The 21,492-nt window shown below is 55.1% G+C and overlaps 1 protein-coding gene across 2 annotated transcripts in view; it reads right to left on the reverse strand.

Moving 5' to 3' along the window:
- The window catches only part of KCNAB1 (potassium voltage-gated channel subfamily A regulatory beta subunit 1), a 58,863-nt gene that overhangs the window by 13,902 nt on the left and 23,469 nt on the right, over positions 1-21,492 (reverse strand). For both annotated transcript variants that reach the window (XM_058812019.1, XM_058812020.1), the window contains exons 2-4: positions 8,479-8,522; positions 1,844-1,881; positions 25-104 (exon numbers count right to left, since the gene is read on the reverse strand). In XM_058812019.1, the coding sequence (XP_058668002.1) occupies positions 25-104; positions 1,844-1,881; positions 8,479-8,522 (162 nt within the window). The remainder of the gene's footprint in view (positions 1-24; positions 105-1,843; positions 1,882-8,478; positions 8,523-21,492) is intronic.

A 21,492-nucleotide genomic window follows, 5' to 3' on the forward strand; every position in this document is an offset into this window, starting at 1 on the left:
GCACACCCTGCCCCGGGCACTCACTTGCCGGCCGCGTACACCTCGGCCGTGTCGAAGAGGTTCACGCCGCTCTCGTAGGCGATGGTCATCAGCTGCTCGGCCACCTGGGGAGCACGGGGACAGCAGGTGACACCACGCCCAGCAGGGAAAGCCCCACAGCGGGACAAGCCGGGCTCAGCACAGCAGGGCACCCGGGAGGGAGGGATTGAGGGACCACAAAACACGGATTTACATCAATGCCCCCGGAGCCAGCCCGGCAGGAACTCATCTCCCCTCACAGGAGCTTCCCATCGGGAAGGCAGCAGGAATTTAGCAGGGTTACAGAGATGCTCTGCAGATCTGCAGGGTTTAGCACAGAATTGGGGGGGTTAATGTTCCTCTGGCTGCCTGCCTGCCCGTCCTGCAGCTCCCCAGAGATGCCGTGGGGTGGGGAAATGCCTGAAGGGCATTTGTGGAGCACAGGGGAGTCCTGGGGCTCCTGCTGCTCCCGGGGACATGAAGGTTCAGGCTCAGCATCCCAAGCATCCAAGGCTGTGCTTCTGTCCTGCTTTTCCATGGAATTTGTCCTGCTTTGCATGGAATTACGGTGAGCAAGGGGCGCAGGAGGACCAGAGAGCAAAGTGGACATCAAAACTGGCCTTGACTGAGCATCACTGACCAGCCATCATCCCACAGGGCCATGAGATGGGACCAAAACTGGGGAGCCATTGGGATCAAAACTGGGGGAATCCACGGGACCAAAGCCAGGGAATCCATGGGACCAAAGCTGGGGGAATCCACGGGACCAAAGCTGGGGGATCTACAGGGATCAAAACTGGGGGAATCCATGGGACCAAAGCTGGGGGAATCCACGGGACCAAAGCTGGGGGATCTACAGGGATCAAAACTGGGGGATCCATGGGACCAAAGCTGGGGGAATCCACAGGACCAAAGCTGGGGGATCTACAGGGATCAAAACTGGGGGATCCATTGGACCAAAGCTGGGGATCCAGGGGATCAGCAATAGGGAATCCACCAGGACCAAAGCTCGGGGAATCCATGGGACCAAAGCTGAGCATCTACAGGGATCAAAGCTGGGGATATCCATGGGACCAAAGCCAGGGATCCACTGGGACCAAACTGGGGCTCCAAGGGATCAAATCTGGGGATCCACTGGGACCAAAGCTGGGAGATCCACAAGATCAAAGACAGGGATCCACGGGATCAAAGCCAGGAGATCCAGAAGAAGCAGCAATACCATGACAGGTGGAGTGAATCTAAAGGAAAAGCCCTTGGAATGGAGGCCCCTGGGCTCTCTCCCTCACGCCAGAGCTGTTTTGGGGCTGTTCCACACCCGGGCAGGCAGCTGCTGTCCCTGGGGCACTCACATCTGGGACACCTGGGCTGCAGAGGAGCCCACGTGCAGCCAGTGCTCCAGGGGTGATTCCCTGCATCAGGAGCCATCTGCTCCAGGGAAAAGCACGGAGCAAACCCAAGCTCATTTTCAGTTGTTTCAGCTTGTTATGTCAAAAATAAATCACCTTTGTAAGGCCAGCCATGACTGTATTTAGGATTGCTGCCCGTTATGTCCACACACAGAAATAGTTCCCAATCCCAGTGCAGGAGCCCAGGGGAAGGAGGGGACATTGCTGGGGACAGAACAGGACAGGAGATGGCCCTGAGGGGTGGATGGGGCTGCTGAGAGTCCATCTCTGGAAATGTCCGGCTCATCAGGGGGTTGTGGCAGAGCTCTGGGTAGTGACTTCCTGCTGTCTCTCTGTGCAGGAAAGCTCCAGGAGCCACAATTTCTTTTAAAAATGAAATTAAAAACACCCCCAGAGTGTGGTTTGTTCCATGCACTCACCTCATCCGAGATCTGACCTCCAAAAGTGACCCAGGTCCCTGGAAAAAGCAAAATAATCTGTTATTACAAGAGGGTTTCCACATCAAAAATGAGACTTCATCAGAATTCCCTTTAGGATTGAATGAGTTTTAGATGGGGTGGGCTGGCTCAGGGGGTGGTGCAGCCCCAAGAGAGATCCTGCAGCCAGGCAGGACAGGGCACCTGCTCCCAGCACAGGCAGCTGCCCAGGGCAGCACCCAGGGGATGCTGTGGTGCCAAAATACAGAGCTGGATTCAAATCATGGGATGGTTTGGGTTGGAAGGACCTTAAATCCCATCCAGAACCACCTCAGCCATGGCAGGGACACCTCCCACTGTCCCAGGCTGCTCCAGCCCTGTCCAGCCTGGCCTGGGACCCTTCCAGGCCCTGGAATCTGAAGCTCTTTCCAAACCAGAAATCATTTTCCAAAGCTTCAATTTGACAAATTGGAAAAAATCTGCGATGCTGCCACAATGCATCATTTGGGGAATGAAACTCTCCTTAAATATGTACTGCAGCATTTAGCATCCTGAAAGGCAAAATCAGAATTTAAAAAAAAAAAAAAAAAGAGACATAAAGAGAAATATTTCTTCTGACAGGACACAGGACAGATTTCCAACCCACAGTGACTTTTCCCTGGGAGCTTTTCCATGAAGCCAATGTCCAGTGCCAGCCCTGCCCAAGGGCACTGCCTTCCCTAGGCTGGCTCCTAAAGCTGCTGCAGTTTAGGCTCAGTTGCTGGCTCTGGTCTATTATTAGGAAAACTTGGGGCATTATGTCTTTATGATCATCGCTTAATAAAAAAAAATAATTCAAAAAAAAAATCCTGTGGTGGAAGCAGCGTGTGGATTTAACCAGATCATAAATCAGTTTGGGTTGGAAGGGACCTTTAAAGGTCAGCTGGTCCAACCCCAAGGAATTCCCATAGGAACACGATTCCTGTATCTAGATTTTAAATGTATGATTTATTTTAGGAATACAGATCTCCTCAGGCAGTGGGGAAGAGGCAGCAGAGGGCTGGGCAGGCAGCAGGTCAGACACTTCTGATTCCCTGGGCGCAGCAGGGCTGTGCCACCCTGGGCCTCCTGCCAGCCTGTGCCAATGTCCCCCTGAGCCCAGCACTGCCCCTCTCCAGCCCTGCAGAGCCGCACAGAAACCCAGGTGCCAAATTCAGCCACTCCTGGGATGGAGGGACGCACGGATGGATGCATGGGGCAGAGCGCGCGGGGCTCTCCCAGCTCCCCAGAGCTGAAAGCTCTCGCTGACAGAGGGGCTCAGCTCCCAGCTGGGAACCCCAGTCGGGTTTCCCCAGCCCCGGAGGTGTCCCAGGCCAGGCTGGGAGCAGCGTGGGGCAGAGGGAGGTGTCCCTGCCAGGGCAGGGGGGCACCGGGCACCCCCTCCCACCCCATCCGTAAGGCAAGGATGGGACGGGACAGGGACTGCAGGGCCAGGGCTGAGCTCTGATGCTGCCGAGGGACAGGAATTGCAGCTTCCCTGCCTGCCTGCCTGCGCTTGGAAAGATGCAGAAGCTGCTCCCAGACCCTCATCAAAGAGGGATGGGGTCCCTGGGTGCCGGGACATGGACCCTGAGCAGGGTGGAAGGGCTGGGGCAGCTTTGATCAGCCCTGCTCAGAACACAGCCCCCCATCATCCCTGGCAGCAGCAGCTCGCTCCCTTTCCCTCAGAAAAAGGCCAGTCTGAATTTTTTAATACGTCGGGTTTCTCTCAGTGCAAATAAAGCTATTTAAAGATGCACAAAGTGTGAGCTCAAACTGCAACTCCTGACTTCCTGCAGAACAACCCTAGCTGGAAAAGCCAAGTTTGCCACAGATCAGAGATGAAATGGAAACTAAACAAATGAGCAAAGAGAACACATTTTCTGGCTAATTTTGTATTTTCTCTAGCTCTGTAAGGACAACAATAATGGGACAGGAGTACCCCTGCTGCACCTTGCTGGCTACAGAGCTCAGGAGAGGTATTTTCTCTGATTATTGGAGTTTAAATGCTCTGGTCCTGCACAACAAAGATAAAACTGAAACCTGTTTTCATTTCATCTTTAAGCTTCTTCATGCAGATAAAAAAAAAATAACCAAATGAAGCCTGATTTCCATGTTAAAGCTTCAGAGGTGTTATTTTTACAGGAATACATTAAAATGTGTTTGTACCAAAAAAATGGGTTGAGACTGTTTATCTCAAAGTGATTTTTTTTCCCTTTTGCATAAGCAGCACACAGGTGCACAGGTGAGAGGGAAGAGGATTATTCATCCTCCCCACAGAGTGCACATCCTCTCAAAATTCACCTCGTGACACAAGGCACATCCCACTGAGTGACAATGTGCTCGGGGCCTGGGGCACAGGGAGAGCTCAAATCAGAATAACAGCTCCTGAAATGCAGGGAATAAATATCTGTGCTGCTGGGCAGCCCTGCCCGAGCCCCCAGCCCCAGCTGGGCACAGCGGCACCAGCAGGAGCACACGGGGGGATTCCAAGGGGGTTTTTCCCCATCATTATCACAAAACCAGGCAGGGATGTGAGTTTGGGCTCAGCGGGGTGAGCTGAAAGCACCAGGCGTGGCTGGGAAGGGAAGGGCTCTGCTCCAGGAGCAGGAGCAGGGAGGGCACCCCCATCCAGGCACAGGCTGCTCCCCTCCCTCTGCACATTGAAAAAGGCAAAAAAAAGCACAAGGAGCATTTGGCATTTCAAACAACAGCCAAGGATGATTCACAACCTCAGCCAACACACTCATTTGGGAAGAAAAATATTCTGGAGAAAGGCATGTATTTTTTTAAATTGCTGCTTTCCCCTGTCCAAGTGACTGTCTCTCTCTCACCAGCCCAGCTCGTGGCTTGGAAAGGCATCCCCTGCCCCAGGACAGACAGACTTCCACCGCTGCCCTTGCCCATCACCTTCCTCCCTCCTGCCCTGAAAGGTTTCCCAAATGGATATGTTCACCTGCAAGGGGAATTCCTGCACAATTCCAGCTCTGGCTCCCAGTGCAGCCCGGCAGGGGTTGGTGCCAGAGCAGACCCACCTGAGCAGTGTCACAGAACCAGTGTCACCTGTGTCACCTGTGCAGGGGCAGGGCTGAGCCCCCACAGCCCCTGCTTCTGCTGGCAGGAATGGTGCCTGCGCCCAACCTCACCCCAGAGCCAGGACCAAGGGCACAGCAAAAAAACTGCCTGCCTCCAAAAAACCAAAACCTGCCCCTCTAGGCTCACCAAACACCATTTCTGCAGCCAGCTATCACCTCCTGTCCATGGATCGGGACTAGGATGGCAGCTTTGTGCTGCTCCTTTCCCTGCTCATCACCTCTCTGCAGGTCAAGGTTTTCTCAAAACCTGAAGGAGCCCACAGGCAGGGTCTGAGCTGCACAGGTGAAAACCATGACCTGCCTTTCCCTGGAATCACAAGAACACTTTGGATCCAGCACCAAGCAGAGCCTGGCAGCAGCCCAGGGCCAGCCTGGCAGGTCCCTGAAAGGCTCACCTGGAACAAACTGAGCCAGGCAGGAGGGGAAGGCTCAGCCCAGGCAGGAGGGCAAAGCTCAGCCCAAACTGAGCCAGGCAGGAGGGCAAAGCTGAGCCCAGGCAGGAGCAGGACCCAGCTCTGGGATGCTCCCAGGGAAGCTCAGCCTGGCTGAGCAATCCCAGCCCCACGGGAGCTCAGTGCCCCAGGGATGACGCTCAGCTCTGCTCTCAGGGCCCTCCCTGACAGCCCTGTGTAGCCATGATATTTTCTGAAAAATCCTTTCCTTAGGATTTTTCCTCCTGAGAAGCTCAGAGGCCTCAGGAACAAAATGTAAACATTGATTATCTGCTGCTGTGGAATGCAGCAGGTGCATCTGGGATTGGTCTCATGTGGTTGTTTCTGATTAATGGCCAATCACAGCTGGCTTGGACTCTGTCTGAGCCACGAGCTTTTGTTGTCATTCTTTTTTTTCTATTCTTAGCCAGCCTTCTGATGAAATCCTTTCTTCTATTCTTTTAGCGTAGTTTCAATACAATATATATCATAAAATAATAAATCAGCCTTCTGAAACATGGAGTCAGATCCTCATCTCTCCCCTCACCCTCAGCCCCCTGAGAACACAGCCCTGCCAGCAGAGGAGCTCGTTCCCCCGAGCCAGGAGGAGCAGGGTGTCACCAAAGGGTCCCTGCTCCCAGCCCTGCCCACCTCGGATCTCTGCCCCCCTTCCCCTTCTCCTCCACTTGCCATCCCGCAGGATGAAGCACTCTCCCACCTCGCTGAGATTTTGCAAGGCTTTTGAGGAAGACTGCTGAGCCTTCAGAAACTTCAGTGAGCCCTAAATTAGATTTTCATGCTGCAGAGAACACAGGGAAACACATTTATCTTTTGGGGAGCTGCAAGAGAGAAGGCCTTTAGGAAAGTCAGATAAAGCAGAGCTGGGAGCAGACACCTGGAGGATGTGCAGAGGGACAAGTGGGAGGGCTTTAAACTGAAAGAGAGATTTGGATGGGATATTGGGGCGAAATCCTTCCCTGGGAGGGGGGGCAGGCCTGGCACAGCTGTGGCTGCCCCTGCATCCCAGGCAGTGCCCAAGGCCAGGCTGGACATTGGGGCTGGAGCACCTGGGGCAGTGGGAGGTGTCCCTGCGGTGGCAGGGACAGACCAGGATGAGCTTTAAGGTCCCTCCAACCCAACCCAAGCACCCAAAAGAAAAGGTGCTGTGCAGCAGGAGGAACAGCTGCCCACCCCAGGGAATGTGCATTTCTGCATTCTGGGGTTCAGGCTCCCAGCTCCCCTTCTCTCCCTGCACACAGGGCTCAGGGCTCCCTGTGCTGCAGCAGGAGGAGGGCCCAGCAGCCCCCCCAGCCCCTGCACAGCTGCACTCACAAAGGCTCAGTATATTTAGATGCTGCTGCAGTTCCACTTGAAATCAAAGAAAAGCTCTGCAAATTTTTTTCTTTTTTTTTTTCTTTTCCTGCTGCTACTTCCTTCCCGTGGCTTTCTCCTCCACCACAGCAGCAGCACTTGGGGAAGCTGTGAGGCTGATAAATGAAACTGATAAATAAAGCCTCTGCACAGAGCAGACGAGTCCTTCCCAAGGCTGGGGCTATTTTAACCAGAAGAGCTCTTGGCAGAACAGGCCCTGCTTCTCCCACTTGTGCTACAGGGTGACTTTGACACTTCCTTCCAGTTTGAACCCAGATTCCAAAGGGCCGAGAGCTGCCCTGGGAGGATCCCTGGCAGGGATGATCAGGCAGAGCCCCCAAGACAGCAGCACCCCTCACCCTGGCAATGCTCACCCAGGCAGGAGACCCCCGGAATTTATCCCAAACACCCTCTGCTCTCACAGCTTGTGCTCACCAAGCTCCTGGTTTCCAACAAACAGCCCCAAAGCCTTACTTTTCTGTCTGAACAGCCTGAGCAGAATAATCTCAGAATCATGGAATGGGTTTGGTTTTTCGTTTTAAGGTTTTAAGAACCTTAAAGCTCATCCATTCCACCCCTCTGCTGGGCAGGGACACTGCCCAGTAGACCAGGTTGCTCTGACCGAATAATAATAACAACACAATTGTTAAATAACAATATTGTTATTATAACTGGACTCCTCAAAGAAAATTTCAGTAAGTAGCAAGCCAAATTGCACCCAGGATGGAAATTTCCTGATGACTAAAGACAAGCATGCCATAGGTTGTGAATCTACAGACAGCAGTGTTTCCCTGAAGTGTTTCACAGGTTTAAAGCCTGCTGCAGACTCCTTGGATCTGTGGGTACATCAATTGATTTAAATACTCTGAGTAAGTGTAGAATGAACCTTGCCATCTTAGATTCATAATTAGCTTAGATTCATAATTAAGTGCCTGTTGTGCTTACAGCAAATCCTATTGAGTCACTTTATAAATGTTAAATTAGTCAACTGATTAAGCCCTGCTATTGTGGTGCTGATGGAGCATTGTTAAACCCCCCAGACCTGAGGCACTGCTCAGTCTGAGGCTGAGCCTGGCCCTGGGGCTGCTCTCAACCCCAGGGCTCAGGGCAGGGTCTCCTCCTGCTCTGCACCCACCCTCCTGGCCAGCACCCACTCCAACCACTGCACACTGATTTTAACCTGTTTTTCTGCCACCTGCTCTGTCTACAGAGCAACAAACCAAAGTGTGCCATCAAACTCCACAATTTGATAAATTCACACTCAGCCGCCGGCACTGCGGCAGGAGCTCACAGCACAGCTCACCCTCCTCCTCCTCCTCCTGCTCCCTGCAGGGCTGGGTGTCCATCCCACAGCTCAGTCTGTGTCCAGGGGCTGCACTTTAGAGCATTGCTCTGAGTAAAGGCAGCAAGAGCTGAGCAGAGCCCTTCCCCAGGAAACAGCACACAAAGATAAAGCATTGGTGTGGAACTGGGGGCTTTGGAGCCAGGGGAAAACTGGGCACACAGGGGATGGGATGGCATCCATGGCATAGGATGGGGTCCATGGGATGGGATCCAGCTCTGCCCCAGCCCAGGCTGGCCCTGGCCCTGGGGGCTCCTGGGACACTCCCTGGGATCCCTGCAGGCTGCTCCTCCCCAGGACTGGGCACACCAGAGGGTTTTCCAGCACAAACCCTCCCACAGCTGCCCCAGAGGGCTGGGCACAGAGGCCAGAGGTACTCACCCAACCCCAGGCACGACACTCTCAGCCCGGACTTGCCAAGGTTTCTGGAAGGAAAAGAAAATAATTAGAGACTGCAGTTCAGCCCTTGAGGCACACACAGCATCACCCCAGGGGGAGGCAGCAGCTGGGGGGGACCAGCCACAGCTTTTGCCCAAATGCTAGGTTTTCATCCAAAAGGGGCAGAGCTCCCATGGTGGGCACCCAGCTGGGGAGGGATGGATGTGCTGCCATCCCCCTCCTCCTCCTCCCTGAGTGCTCAGGGCTGGCAATAAACCCAAACACCTCCAGCCCTTGGACAGCACACCCAGGCTGGTGTGCCTGACCTGTGCTCCCAGCCCATCCCATTTTCCACACTGGATTTCCTGGCTGTTTCAGGTTGTCACTCCTACAGCACTATTTCCCTGAAGGGCATCCCGGGGGGACAGGATGCCAGACCCTGGGCCAGGACTGCCCACCCTCCCAGCCCTCAGGACCTCTTAATGCACTGCTGCACCCAAAATTGAGTGCTGCTAATGGGGATTTCGGCTGCTGGGAGACACAGGAACCTGACCTGCAGGTCTGTTTGCAAAGCTGCAGCTGCATCTCCAGCCCCACGAGCCCCCAGGCTCACAGCACAGTTAGGGCAGGCACTGACCTCTTTTTTTTTTCTGTGTGTTCTATTTTTTCTTCTTTATTCCTTTTCTAGTTTTCCTTCCTTTTTTCCCTCTTTCTTTTTTTTTCCCCATCTTTTGAGTGCAAACACAGCTGGAGCCTGCCCAGCAGCAGCACAAATCCTCCCCATCCTGACTGGAACCCTTGGGAGGTTCAAAGGCAAAGCCCCAGAGCTGCACTGAGGGCAGGAATCCCAGACTCCCACACCCATGGGATGGGGATTTCTACATTCCTTGTGACACAGCCTACCCACCCCAAAACACCCTTTGGAGCCAAGTGCTGCTGCTCATTCCCTCACAGCTTGCAATTATTTTGCAGGTTTTATAGGTTTTTAATCCTATTTCTCACCAACCTGATATTTGCTGTTCAAAGTCTGTGGGCACAGCTCAGCCATGAGCTCCTCTCTCCACATAAATATAAATACACATCTACACATGCACCCTTTATATATATTTGCACATATATATATATTTTATTACCCCCTTTGCACATATGCCCTTTATCTCTATGCACATACATATCCTTTATGGGAAACCTTTTATGGAAATGCGCACAAATACCCTTTAAATCTATGTATCCATGGGCACACTCTTTATACACAACCCTTTTATGTCTACACACAGAGATATTCTCAGTATCTATGTGCAAATATAGATCCTCTCCATACATCCTTTTATATATCCCTATATTGTATGTGTATTTGGATGGACACACAGTGTGAGTGCATCTCTGGGGTGTTTCCCTGCATTTATAGGATTCACCACCCCAGCAGTGGGATCTCAGCCCAGACCCCAGTGATGGCCCGTCCTTCCCCACAGCTCCCTGTGCCACCACTCCAGGGCTGCTCCCTCCCCACTCCAGGCAGCTTTTGGGGTAAAACACACCAGGTTTGCTCCAGGGAGCAACACCCAGCTCTGTGAGGAGCCTGCTCAGCCAACAAATCCAGGCAGAAATGCTGTGTTTAGATTTCCAGAGTGCTGCCATTTGCTCAGCACACACCTGACCCGGATATTTGGGAAATTGATGCTGGAAATGCCAAATCCCTGCAGGGCCTGATCCCTCTGCAAAGGGAGTGGGAGGCGCTGGGCAGGGGGATTGCTGAGCCCACGGGGCAGCCTGGAGACACCCCCAGGTGTGCAGAGAGGCCCCACTGGTGGGAACTGGTCACACTGGGGGGAACCGGCCCCAGCACAGCCCTGGGGCTGTGTTAGAGCTCACTGAGCCCAGCCCTGGTTCCTCCTGCAGGGCAGGAATCTGCCATTCAAGCCCTGCTTCTCCTCTGCCTCCCAAACCAGAAAAAACAAACCCACACAAACCCACCAAGCAAACACTCACATATATCTCCATTTACACCCGTTCTGCAGCAGCCAGGAGGGTGCAGATGGAGATGGCGCAGACAGACAGACACGTGCCTGAAGCTGCACAGTTGCCAAGTACAATCAATGGGCTGTCTCCAAGTAACAGGGCAGTAAAAGCTCTTTGTGCTTGCCTTGCACTAATGCTGGGCTCGGGGACAATGAGGCAGCTCCGTGCCTGCAGCTGAACCGGCAGCAGCACCACAGCTCCCCGAGGGTGCTGCGCTGGGAGCAGGGTTGGGAATGGGGATGGGAACAAATCCCAGCCCATCAGGAGCATCTGCTGTGGCTGTGCACAGCTGAGCATCCTCCTGGGAAACTCTGGGTGCTGTGCCAGCCAGCTCAGGGTGCTCACCTGGAGCTGCTGGGCTACAGGGGCTCCAGGAGAGCTGGAGAAGGGGAATGGCTTCCACTGCCAGGGGGTCAGTGGGATATTGGGAAGGAATTCCTCTCTGTGAGAGAGCAGCTATTAGAGAGGACAAAGCAGGAGCCTCTGCTCTCTGGGGATCAGCTTGTCTGGCCAAAGCAGCTGATTGAAAGTCAGCTCTGATCCATCCTCTCCTGCTTTCCATTAGCACAGCCATCGTGCTGCTGCTGCCGAGAGCCCCCAGTGCTTTGTGATGGCTCTGCTGCCACACATCACTGCCCAGCACACAGAGAACACAATGGGGTTTATCTGTGCTGGGCCCGGCCCTGCAGCCACCCTGGTTCCCTGCACACAGCTCCCACCTCCCAGGCTGGAACTGCCTCCTTTTCCTTGCCTTAACCCCAAACCTGCACCACGAGCCAGGCCTGGAGGTGCTCAGCACCTCAGCTTGGAGTTCTTTTAAAGCCAGAGCCCAAAGCCAAGCAGCATCCCACTGCTGTGTGCCCAAAGCTGGGCTCCACCTGAGCCAGGCCTGGCCCCGCAGAGGCCTCACAGCGGGATGGGGCAGGGAAAGGGCAGCAAGGAGAGGGTTTGGGGCAGAGCATGGCACAGCCCCTCTCCGTGCCCACAGCTGTACAAAGCTCCTGAGGCCACCAAAACCTCCAGGGCAGGACAGCTGCAGCCACCTCAGTCCACAGAGCCACAGGCACTGGTTTAGTCTGGGGAGAGAAGGGACACCCATGTCCTTCTGCTGTTTGTAGCTCTGTGATGCATTTTAACTTCACTTCAAACCATTCCAGCCTCCTTCTCCAGGGAGCAGCCTTGGGACAGGTGAGCGCAGTGTCTGTGCTGTGCTGGTGCCTGGCACTGACCAGGGGACAGCCAGGGACGAGGGGACCTCAGCCAGCCAAGAGCCCTGCTCTGCAGGCCGGGTCTAACCGGGCCCCATTCCACAGGCCGGGTCTAACCGGGCCCCATTCCACAGGCCAGGTTTAACTGAGCCCCTCGCTCTGCAGGCCAGGTTTAACCGGGCCCCATTCCACAGGCCAGGTTTAACTGAGCCCCTCGCTCTGCAGGCCGGGTTTAACTGAGCCCCATTCCACAGGCCAGGTTTAACTGAGCCCCTCGCTCTGCAGGCCGGGTCTAACCGGGCCCCATTCCACAGGCCAGGTTTAACTGGGCCCCCTTTGCAGGCCGGGTCTAACAGGATCCCGCTCCGCAGGCAGGGTTTAGCTGGGCCCCACTCCACAGGCCGGGTCTAGCTGTGCCTCGCTGTGCTGGCAGCACCCAAGGGTGCCATTTCCCTGCCCAGCAGCAGCCCGGGCTGGCAGCAGGTCCCCACAGCACAGCCTGGCGAGCAGAGCCAGCTCTGAGTCACAGCAAACACAGCCTGCAGCCTGGCACACGCTGAAAACGCCCCGGGGCACCCAGCAGAGCTGGCATCTCCCTGCATTAGGCTTTTCCTCACCCTGAGGGATCCCAGCAGCCTGGGCAGGAGCCCTGCAGGGAGCTGGGGCAGCATCCCCACAGGGAGCTGTGCCAAGCCCGGCAGAGGCAGGTGCCAGGCAGGGAAAAGGCTGGTGAGGAGCTGTGAGCCAGCCCAGGGTGGCACCTCCCTGCTGACAGGATCCCCAGGATGGCACAGCCACAGGGTCACCCCCCTGCCCGTGACAATGCCAGCCCTGTTGCTCCTTCCTCGTCCTCACCCACACCAGGCCCTCCATGCCCACTGCCTGCTGGGGTTTGTTTTCCCCAGGAGGAGCTCAGGGGTTTGCCCAAGGTGTGTAGCCATGATACTTTATGAAAAATCCTTTCCTTAGGATTTTGCCTCCTGAGAAGCTCAGAGGCCTCGGGAACAAAATGCAAACATTGATTATCTGCTGCTGTGGAATGCAGCAGGTGCATCTGGGATTGGTCTCGTGTGGTTGTTTCTAATTAATGGCCAATCACAGTCAGCTGGCTCAGACTGTCTGAGCCACGAGCTTTTGTTATCATTCTTTTTTTTCTATCCTTAGCCAGCCTTCTGATGAAATCCTTTCTTCTATTCTTTTAGTACAGTTTTAATATAATATATATATAATAAAATAATAAATCAGCCTTCTGAACCATGGAGGCAGATCCTCGTCTCTTCCCTCATTCTCAGACCCCTGTGAACACAGTCACACCTGGCTCCCATAGAAACACCACAGCCCAAACCCACCCCAAGCCCTTCACACAGGGCAGAAATGCTGCTCAGAACAGACACTTTGGCTCTGCTGCAGAGATTAATAAGCCTGAGTAAATTGTTTTGTTAAACGTAGGGGGCTCAGGGGCTGGCACCAGCCTGTGCAGGACACAGAGGCACCAGATCCAGCCCTGAGCTGCAAAATCCTCCAGCTCCTCAAATCTCAGGGAAAACCCATCATTTTGCTTGTGAGCCACCTAACTGCGAGGAGATGGTGGGTAAAACCAGGGAGAATCCTACAGAGATGCACCCAGGTGGGAGTGCTGGGTGAGGAGGGCTCATTCTGTGGCCAAAGAAAGCACCAGGGTCCAACGTGCACACCAAAGGGCAAGGTGACCATTTTGGCTTCAGGAGCCCTGTGGTTCAACATCAGAAAGTCAAAAGTGGCACAAAAGGAAAGGGAGGACTAACACATCCTGCAGCAGCATAGAGGTATCTGGGATAAAACCTGACAGCAAAAAGACAGGGGGAAATATCACAGGTTTCCAAGAGTCTGTTAACTAAAGTCAACGTTACACACATAATCCAGTCTTCAACCAGGGCCACATTACAAGGAAAAATCCCCTGGGATTTGGTTTCACCTTCCCTTGCTCCTGGGGAGTGGATGCTGCACAGAACCCTGCCTTAAACCAGCAGTGCCCAGCCCAAACCTCCACCAGCACAGGGCAGCATGACATGGAAAATCCCCAGCCCTCCTTGTGCCTTTCCCTCACCCCATGCCTCCCTCATGCTTTTCATGGGAGTTTGGAGTTGAATTATTCCCTGGGAAGGGCAAATGCTGAGCGTGCAGGCAGAGCTGAAGGAGAACGAAAGGAATTGTAATTTATAAATGTACATAGAGATGTGGGATGAGCCCGGAGCAGGGAGCTCCCAGGGGAGCAGGCACAGGATCCTGGGGAGCCAGGAGAACTGCAGAGCAGGGCTGGGGGAGGACAAGGCTCAGCTCTGGCTGACAAATCGAGGCTTTAGGAGAAAAGCCCAGCGTGGTGACATCTGTGTGACCAGCCACTGCTCAGGCCACAGGGACAGCAAAGCCCTGCAGGGGACACAGGCACTGCCAGAGGGGACACAGCCAAGAGGCTCTTCAGCCAAAGGAAAGAGAAAATGCAGGGGTGGAACATCCCTGCAAAGCACCCCGTGCCACAGAAAACAACTGTAATTGTGGGGCTGTAATTAATGCTGGAGCAGGGGAATGGTGAGAGCCCAGCAGTGGCACCGAGTGCTCTGCAATGGCTGAGGGACCCAGGAGCAGCCCCTGTCCCTGCAGGGCCACCTCCATCCTCCCAAACACAGCCCAGCCCCAGGCAAACCCTTCAGCCAGCAGCGGGGAAGGGCAATTCCCCTCCTTGGGGAACCCTCACCACCCATATCCCATTTCCCCTCCTTGGAAAACCTTCACCATCCATCTCCAATTCCCCTCCTTGGGAAAGCCTCACCATCCATCTCCAATTCCCCTCCTTGGGAAACCCTCACCACCCATATCCCATTTCCCCTCCTTGGAAAACCTTCACCATCCATCTCCAATTCCCCTCCTTGGCAAACCTTCACCATCCATCTCCAATTCCCCTCCTTGGGAAACCCTCACCACCCATATCCCATTTCCCCTCCTTGGAAAACCTTCACCATCCATCTCCAATTCCCCTCCTTGGCAAACCTTCACCATCCATCTCCAATTCCCCTCCTTGGGAAACCCTCACCATCCATCTCCAATTCCCCTCCTCAGGAAATCCTCCCCATCCATGTCCCACACCCACCATGCACCAGCCCGGATCCTGCAGGGCACACGAGCTGGAGGAGCAGCACAAACCCCACACAGGCACAAAACCAACACACACCCCCTTCCCTGGCAGAGATTTATGGCCTGAGACACTTGTGCTGCTTAATTACCTCGTTAACCTACAACATTCCTGTGTCCTTCAGGGACAGAGCAATTACAGCACAGCGCATTCCCAGGTGGGGATTTGCTTCCCTTCACTGTTTGGAGCAGGGACAGTTTGGGTTTGGCCTCTCCAATTAACACCCCCCAAATCAGCCCAAACCTTCCCTTGCCCTGCAGCATTCCCAGCTGGAAGGGATCAGGATAACCATCCTATCTGTTTGTTTATCTGTGTATGTATCCATCCATCCATCCATCCATCCATCCATCCATCCATCCATCCATCCATCCATCCACCCTTCTATCTATTAATCCATCTCCCATCTTCCATTTATTCACCCATCCATCCATCTACCAGAAATGAGACAGAAAAGGAGAGGTTTTTCCCCCAATGCAAAACCAGAAGTTTTAAATAAAATCTCTGCAATAACACATACAATGACTAAAACATTTCTGAGTCCACACCCACAGAAGAACCTCCAGGCTTGGGAGAGCTCCACAGAATTCAGATAAAGCTGCTTTTGGCTCCTTCCAAGGCTGGTTTCACTGCCCTGTGTCTGTGCTTGTGCCCACAGCAGCCAAACTCTACCAAAATAAAACCTGAGGGGTTTGATGGTCCCAGCGCAGGAACCCGGGGGCAGGTGACCCCCAGGGGACCCCTCACACGCCCCCTCACAGGGGATACAGCCAAACTGGGGAAATCATGGCACAGCTTTCCTGATATAAACTGCACAGAGTTTGTCTTATTGCTACAAAAATATGGGAAAAAAAAAAGAAGTAAAAAAGTCACTGCTCCTGACGCTGGTGGTGGGAAAACAACGTTGCTTAGAAACATCCCCATCAGGGCTCCAGAACCGCTCCTTTCTGTGCAGAAAATGAATAAAATATGTAATTTATTCTCTGAAAAAAGAGACTGTTTCAAGAGACACCAAATCCTGATGAAAGCGGGGACCCTCCCCACTCCCTCTCCTGCTGCAGCTCCTGTGATGTCCCTCACCTGTCACCTGTGGAGTGGGGACAGTGACACATGGCTTGGCATGACCCCAGCTCCATCCCTGCCTCTGCAGGGGAAAATAACAGAACCCCAGAATCCCAGGATGGTTTGGGTTGGAGGGACATTAAAGCCCCTCCAGTGCCACCCTTGCCATGCATGGACACCTCCCACTGTCCCAGGTGCTCCCAGCCCCATCCAGCCTGGCCGTGGGCACTGCCAGTTTCTCTGGGCAGCCTGTGCCAGAGCTTCCCCTCCCTCTGAGCAAAGAATTTCTCCCCAACATCTAATTTCAATCTCTCATCTTTTCGTTCAACTGTTCCCCGTGTCCCATCACTGCCTGTGTCTATAATCGCTCTCACTGTTTTACCCTGCACGTCCTGGAAGATGCTCAGCAGGTGCTGACACCTCGGGTACATCCATTTGTCACCATCCACGGGGCTCAGGCTCGCAGGGAGCCGAGGCTGGACCCCACGGAGGTGCTAATTGTCGCCGTTAATTAACTTGGGTGCTTTCCTGCTCTCAGCACCGGGTTCCTCCGCTCCCTTGGCTCCCAACGCCCTGCGGCTCTCGGGCATCAGCAGCTGTCCCCGGGCCAGGCTCCCGGGCAGGAGCTTGTCTCTGCATGCCGTGGGTGGCAGGAGAGGTAAACAAAGCTCTCTGTGTCACGTCGGGAATAAAACACTTCCCAAGGCTCACAGCAGCTCGCCTGGACCGCCGCCCGTGCCGGGGGATGGCAGTGATGGAGCTGCAGCTTTAGGCTGCTCCGGGATTGCAAATCCCGAGTTTTGCCCCGGGATTGCAAACCCCTCTGCTGCACGGATGGGGATGATGAGCACCCTGGGACAAAGCACAGCGTTGCCGCTGCTCTGGGGTGCTGCAGAAAGTGCTCCGTGCTGGGGAGAAACGGTTCGGCGAGGATGGGGTTAAAGCCATCAATAATGCACAATAAAAAGGGTGGGATGCAGCAAACCCTGCTGGGCAGCTTCCCTTGCTCTGGCACAGCCCACCTGCCTGCTTGTGCCTCGGAAATACTCCCTGCTCCTAAACAGAACCTGTTTCACCCCAATACGACCCAAACTGCTCCGTCCCATCCACAGGAGACAGCCCAGCTGAGAGAGGCCCTCCTGTCCCCACACTGCCACCTGTCCCCACACTGCCACCTGTGCCCACAGTGCCATCTGTATCCACAGCATCACCTCATCCCCACAGTGCCACTTTGATCCCCACAGTGCCACCTGTCCCCAGAGTGCCACCTCATCCCCACAGCAGCCTGCAGCCCTGGCACCATTGTGTGTGCCCAGACCAAGGCACCACATCCCGGCCCAAGTTCCCTGTGTGGACAGAGGTCAGGACAGCTCCAGGCCACAGAGCTGCAGCACAGACAGAGAATCAGAATCACAGAATGTCCTGAGCTGGAAGGGACCCACAGGGATCACCCAGTCCTGCCCTGCCCTGCCCTGCCCAGCCACCCCAGCAATCCCACCTGTGCATCCCTGGGAGCATTGCCCTGGCTTGATGAAGTTTGGGTGTTTATGCAAAACATCAAATCTCAGGGATTTTTTACCTCTGTTCCCAACTGATGAGCAGCACAGATAAACACACAAAGCTGCAGCAGCTGGACCAGCGTAGGTGGCCCAGGTTGTGCAAGCCGAAAGCACAGATTTCTGGATTTCTGCTCTTGCCTGAGCACGTGCATCCTTCACTTTGCTCTGGCATTCAATGTGACACCTGCACTGTGTGACTGCGCGCGTGTTTGCTGCTCTGCACACTGCTGTGTGATCTCCTACCTGTTACAGGAATGAAAGGAGTTGGATGTGGGTCACGTGCAGCAGTGCAGCGCAGGGAGGGAGCTCCTGGAGCAGCTCTGCCTTCCTGCTGGCAGGGCAGCATCACACACAAGCCCACAATGGTCTGGGTCAGGAGGGACCCTAAAGATTACCCCACACCACCCCTGCCGTGGCAGGGACCCCTTGCAGTATCCCAGGCTGCTCCCAGCCCTGTCCAGCCTGGCCTGGACACTGCCAGCCCGTTCCCAGTCCCAGGCGTCCCTCTGTGCATCCTCCTTAGCATGCAGGCCCTGCTGTGGGCAGGACAGGGATGCTCAGGGCTGGGCCAGTGGTACAAACCAGGGAAATGCTCCTCGTGCAATAGCTGCAGGGCCGTGCTGGTGGGCTGGGAAGGCACTGGGGGTGGCAGGAGGAGGCTCCTGGGCAGTGGGCACCCAGCTGGGCACCCAGCCCAGGCGTGGATGGCACAGGGGATGAGCAGTGCCTGAAGGGCATCCAGTCCCCGTTCCTTGGTCCCTCCCCAATTCCCAGCTCCCCTCCACGCTCGCAGGGCCACGGGCTGTGTGGGTGGGCGCCTCAGCTGCAATTCCCCAGCGCTCTCCTGGGCTCAGTGCTCGCAGATGACGCATTAAATGTAGATAAGGCAGAGGAGATGGCCCCGAGCCCACCCGAGGCTGTGCACAGCTGCCCAGGGATCCCCAGAGTTGTGGGGTCACTGAGGGGTGCCGGGCTGGGGGTTTCATGGGAACAGCTCCTGCCCAGGGCCCGTCCCAGCCCATCCCAGCCCATCCCAGCTCAGCCCACGGCGCTGCCCCCGCCGTGTTTCATCACCGGCCGACCCCGGCTGCGAGGGAATAAAACCCTCTCTGTCATTCTGCAGTGAGGCTTTTAAAGTGCAGGATTTCAGATGGCTGAGGGGATTACGTGATCCGTGCAAAAACCCCTGATGGAATCAAGTTACAGCCAGAAATAAGGGGAGCAGGGAGAGTTCCATCCCATCCCATGCCATCCCATGCCATCCCATCCCATGCCATCCCATCCCATGCCATCCCATGCCATCCCATGCCATCCCATCCCATCCCATCCCACCCCATCCCATGCCATCCCATCCATCTGTGCAAGGGGTGATCGCTGTCCCCACTGTCCCCTCTGTCCCCATTGTCCCCTGGGGTCCCCAGCCCTGCTGGGGACGGACACAGAGCCCTGGGACACGCCCTGCCCTGCCCTGCCCACTGACCACATCCCAGTTTTTGGGAATCAGTGTCTGAGCCATGCCTGCGTGCAGGGGTCACAGCCACCAAACCCACCGGGCTGGAAGCAGAAATGCCACCTGCCCTGCTGTCCGTGCCACCTCACACCAGAGAGGCAAACCAAAACCAGCAAAAGCCTCTCAGGGGTTGCCTTCCCCATCCCCTGGCCCACCTTGGGAAGCATCAGTCACCCAGCTGAAGTGGGTGATCAGCTGGAAATGAGAATCAGGAACTTTCTCCACAGGCAATAGGGGCTCATTCTGACACAATCCTGGCGCTGGGAAGGGATCTGAGCAGCCCCACGGTAACTCTGGGCTCTCAGCACAGCTCCATCCCAGCAGCACCCTCAGGGATGGCCCAGGAAGGGGACACTCCCCTTTGGAGGGACAATTTATCCTTGCAACAATATTTGGGTAAAGGTGATTTGCAGGAGTTGTTATAAAAACAAGCAGCCTGAGGTAAGGGAACCACTGGGAAACATAATGGAATTTATGCTTTAACTACTGCACGGGACTTTTGCTTTTTAACAGAGAAAATAAATTTTTTGAAAGATTTGAAGAATTGCTGAACAAGGGCCTGGAGGGACAGGGTAAGAGGGAATGGCTTCCCAAGGCCAGAGAGCAGGGATGAATGGAATATTGGGAAAAAATAACCACGTTGCACAGGGCTTGGAGCAAGCTGGGAGGGTGGGAGGTGTCCCTGGCCACGGCATCCCTTCCAAGCCAGCCCACTGTGGGCTGCTCTGATGGCTCTGAGAAGCAGCTGCAGCACTTTCCAGCCAGCACAGCTGAAGCTGTTTTTCTGTGTCAGTTTTTATGGTGAATTCAATGCCAAAAGGAAAATATAGGTACGCCATAGAATTTTTATGACTTCATCCTCAAAAATATCTCCAGAGCAGCTTGTTTACATGAAGGGCACGTTTCCCTGGTGGCTCAGGAGCTCTGAGGGGGGATGCAGGAGCCCAGCCCAGCCCTCCTGCCCTGCACCCTGTGTGCACAGACACCATCCCCATTGCAGCTCCACGTGCTGCACCCAGCTGCTGTCGGACCTGACCAAAATCCTGAATTTTGTAACCAAAACCAGGAATAAACCTGCTCCAGCTTCCCTCTTGAGGAGCTGCCAGGGACAGGGCACCAGGACTTCAATGGGGGCACCCAGGAGGTTCAGCACCTTATTTTCCATAAGCTTCCTGCTTCTCCTGCTCCTCAAACCCCAGGTCCCAGTGATTATTTCTGCTCTGGGCAGAGCTTTGCCAATAAACAGCTCCCAAAACTCGTTTGCAGAGCCCTGAGGGAGCACAGGGCCAGCCCAGAGAGGGATCAGACACCCGGCCCTGCTCCCCTCCTGCCTGAGCGGTTTACGGTGCTACAAAAGTAGTTTGAGAAACAATTCAAACTCATTTGGATGCCTCGAGGAGCAAGTCCCGCCCAGGGCATTTTCCTTTCCTCAAAGACAATTAATTCCTTAACAAACACATTCTACAGGAGGCGTTCTGTAGCGTTAGTCTGAAATAAAAATAAGCACGCTCAAAGTTCCAATTGGATTTTGCCGAAGCAGCCAGGCTAAAATAATACATTTGAAATGTCTTAAACTGTGCGCTTCCCAAGTCATTAAATTACAGCCTTCCTGCACGACGGCTCCTCTCCCAGCCATTTAAGCATCAGATTAAAGCTGTCAGGCAGCCTTGAGGTGGAAAATAGCAGGCTGCAGGGATGGAGGGTGGAGCAGCTGTGGGGCAGGACCTGCACCAGCTTTGGAGGGTGGGACAGCCACCCACTGCCACTGCCCAGAGAGGGGACAGGGGGCTGAGGACACACGAGTGGCACTGCTGGGACAACCACTCAGGGGGGTCGGGGACAGAGAGCTGCAGGTGATGGGGACAGCACCCGTGGGTGACAGGGAGACTCATCCACGGGTGACAGGGACATCCAACCGTGTGTGACAGTGACACCCGCCCACGGGTGACAGCGACACCCACTCCTGAGTGACAGGGACACCCACTCACAGGCGACAATGACACCCACCTACAGGTGACAGTGACACCCACGGGTGACAGTGACACCCACCCACGGGTGACAAGGGGTGGCAGGGACACCCAGGGGTGGCAGGGACACCCAGCCGTGCCCTTGTCCCTCCCGTGCCCCCTGGCCGTGGGCGGCTCCGTGGCGCAGCCCCCGCAGCTCCAGCTCATTATTTAAAACCTTCCTTCAATGCCATCGTTTTCCTCACGCAGAGCCGAGCCGTGGGAGCCGTGCCCTGGAACCCAGCCCTGCTCTCCCGAGCTCCCCTCGGGATCACAGCGGTGCACGGTGCCCCCAGTGCCACCCGCACGGAGGGCAGGGCTGTCCCCACAGGGCAGGGCAGGGCAGGGACAGCCGGGCAGGGCCAGCACCGCCCAGCAGTGCCAGCTTTGCTTCGCCTGGCACCTGGAACAGGAGCTCCACCTGCAGCGCTCACACCGGCCCCGGCACCGGCAAAGGCCCCATTTGCCGTGGAACTGTGGAATTGCT

Source organism: Ammospiza caudacuta, chromosome 11 (assembly GCF_027887145.1).
Source record: "Ammospiza caudacuta isolate bAmmCau1 chromosome 11, bAmmCau1.pri, whole genome shotgun sequence".
NCBI classification, from domain to species: domain Eukaryota; kingdom Metazoa; phylum Chordata; class Aves; order Passeriformes; family Passerellidae; genus Ammospiza; species Ammospiza caudacuta.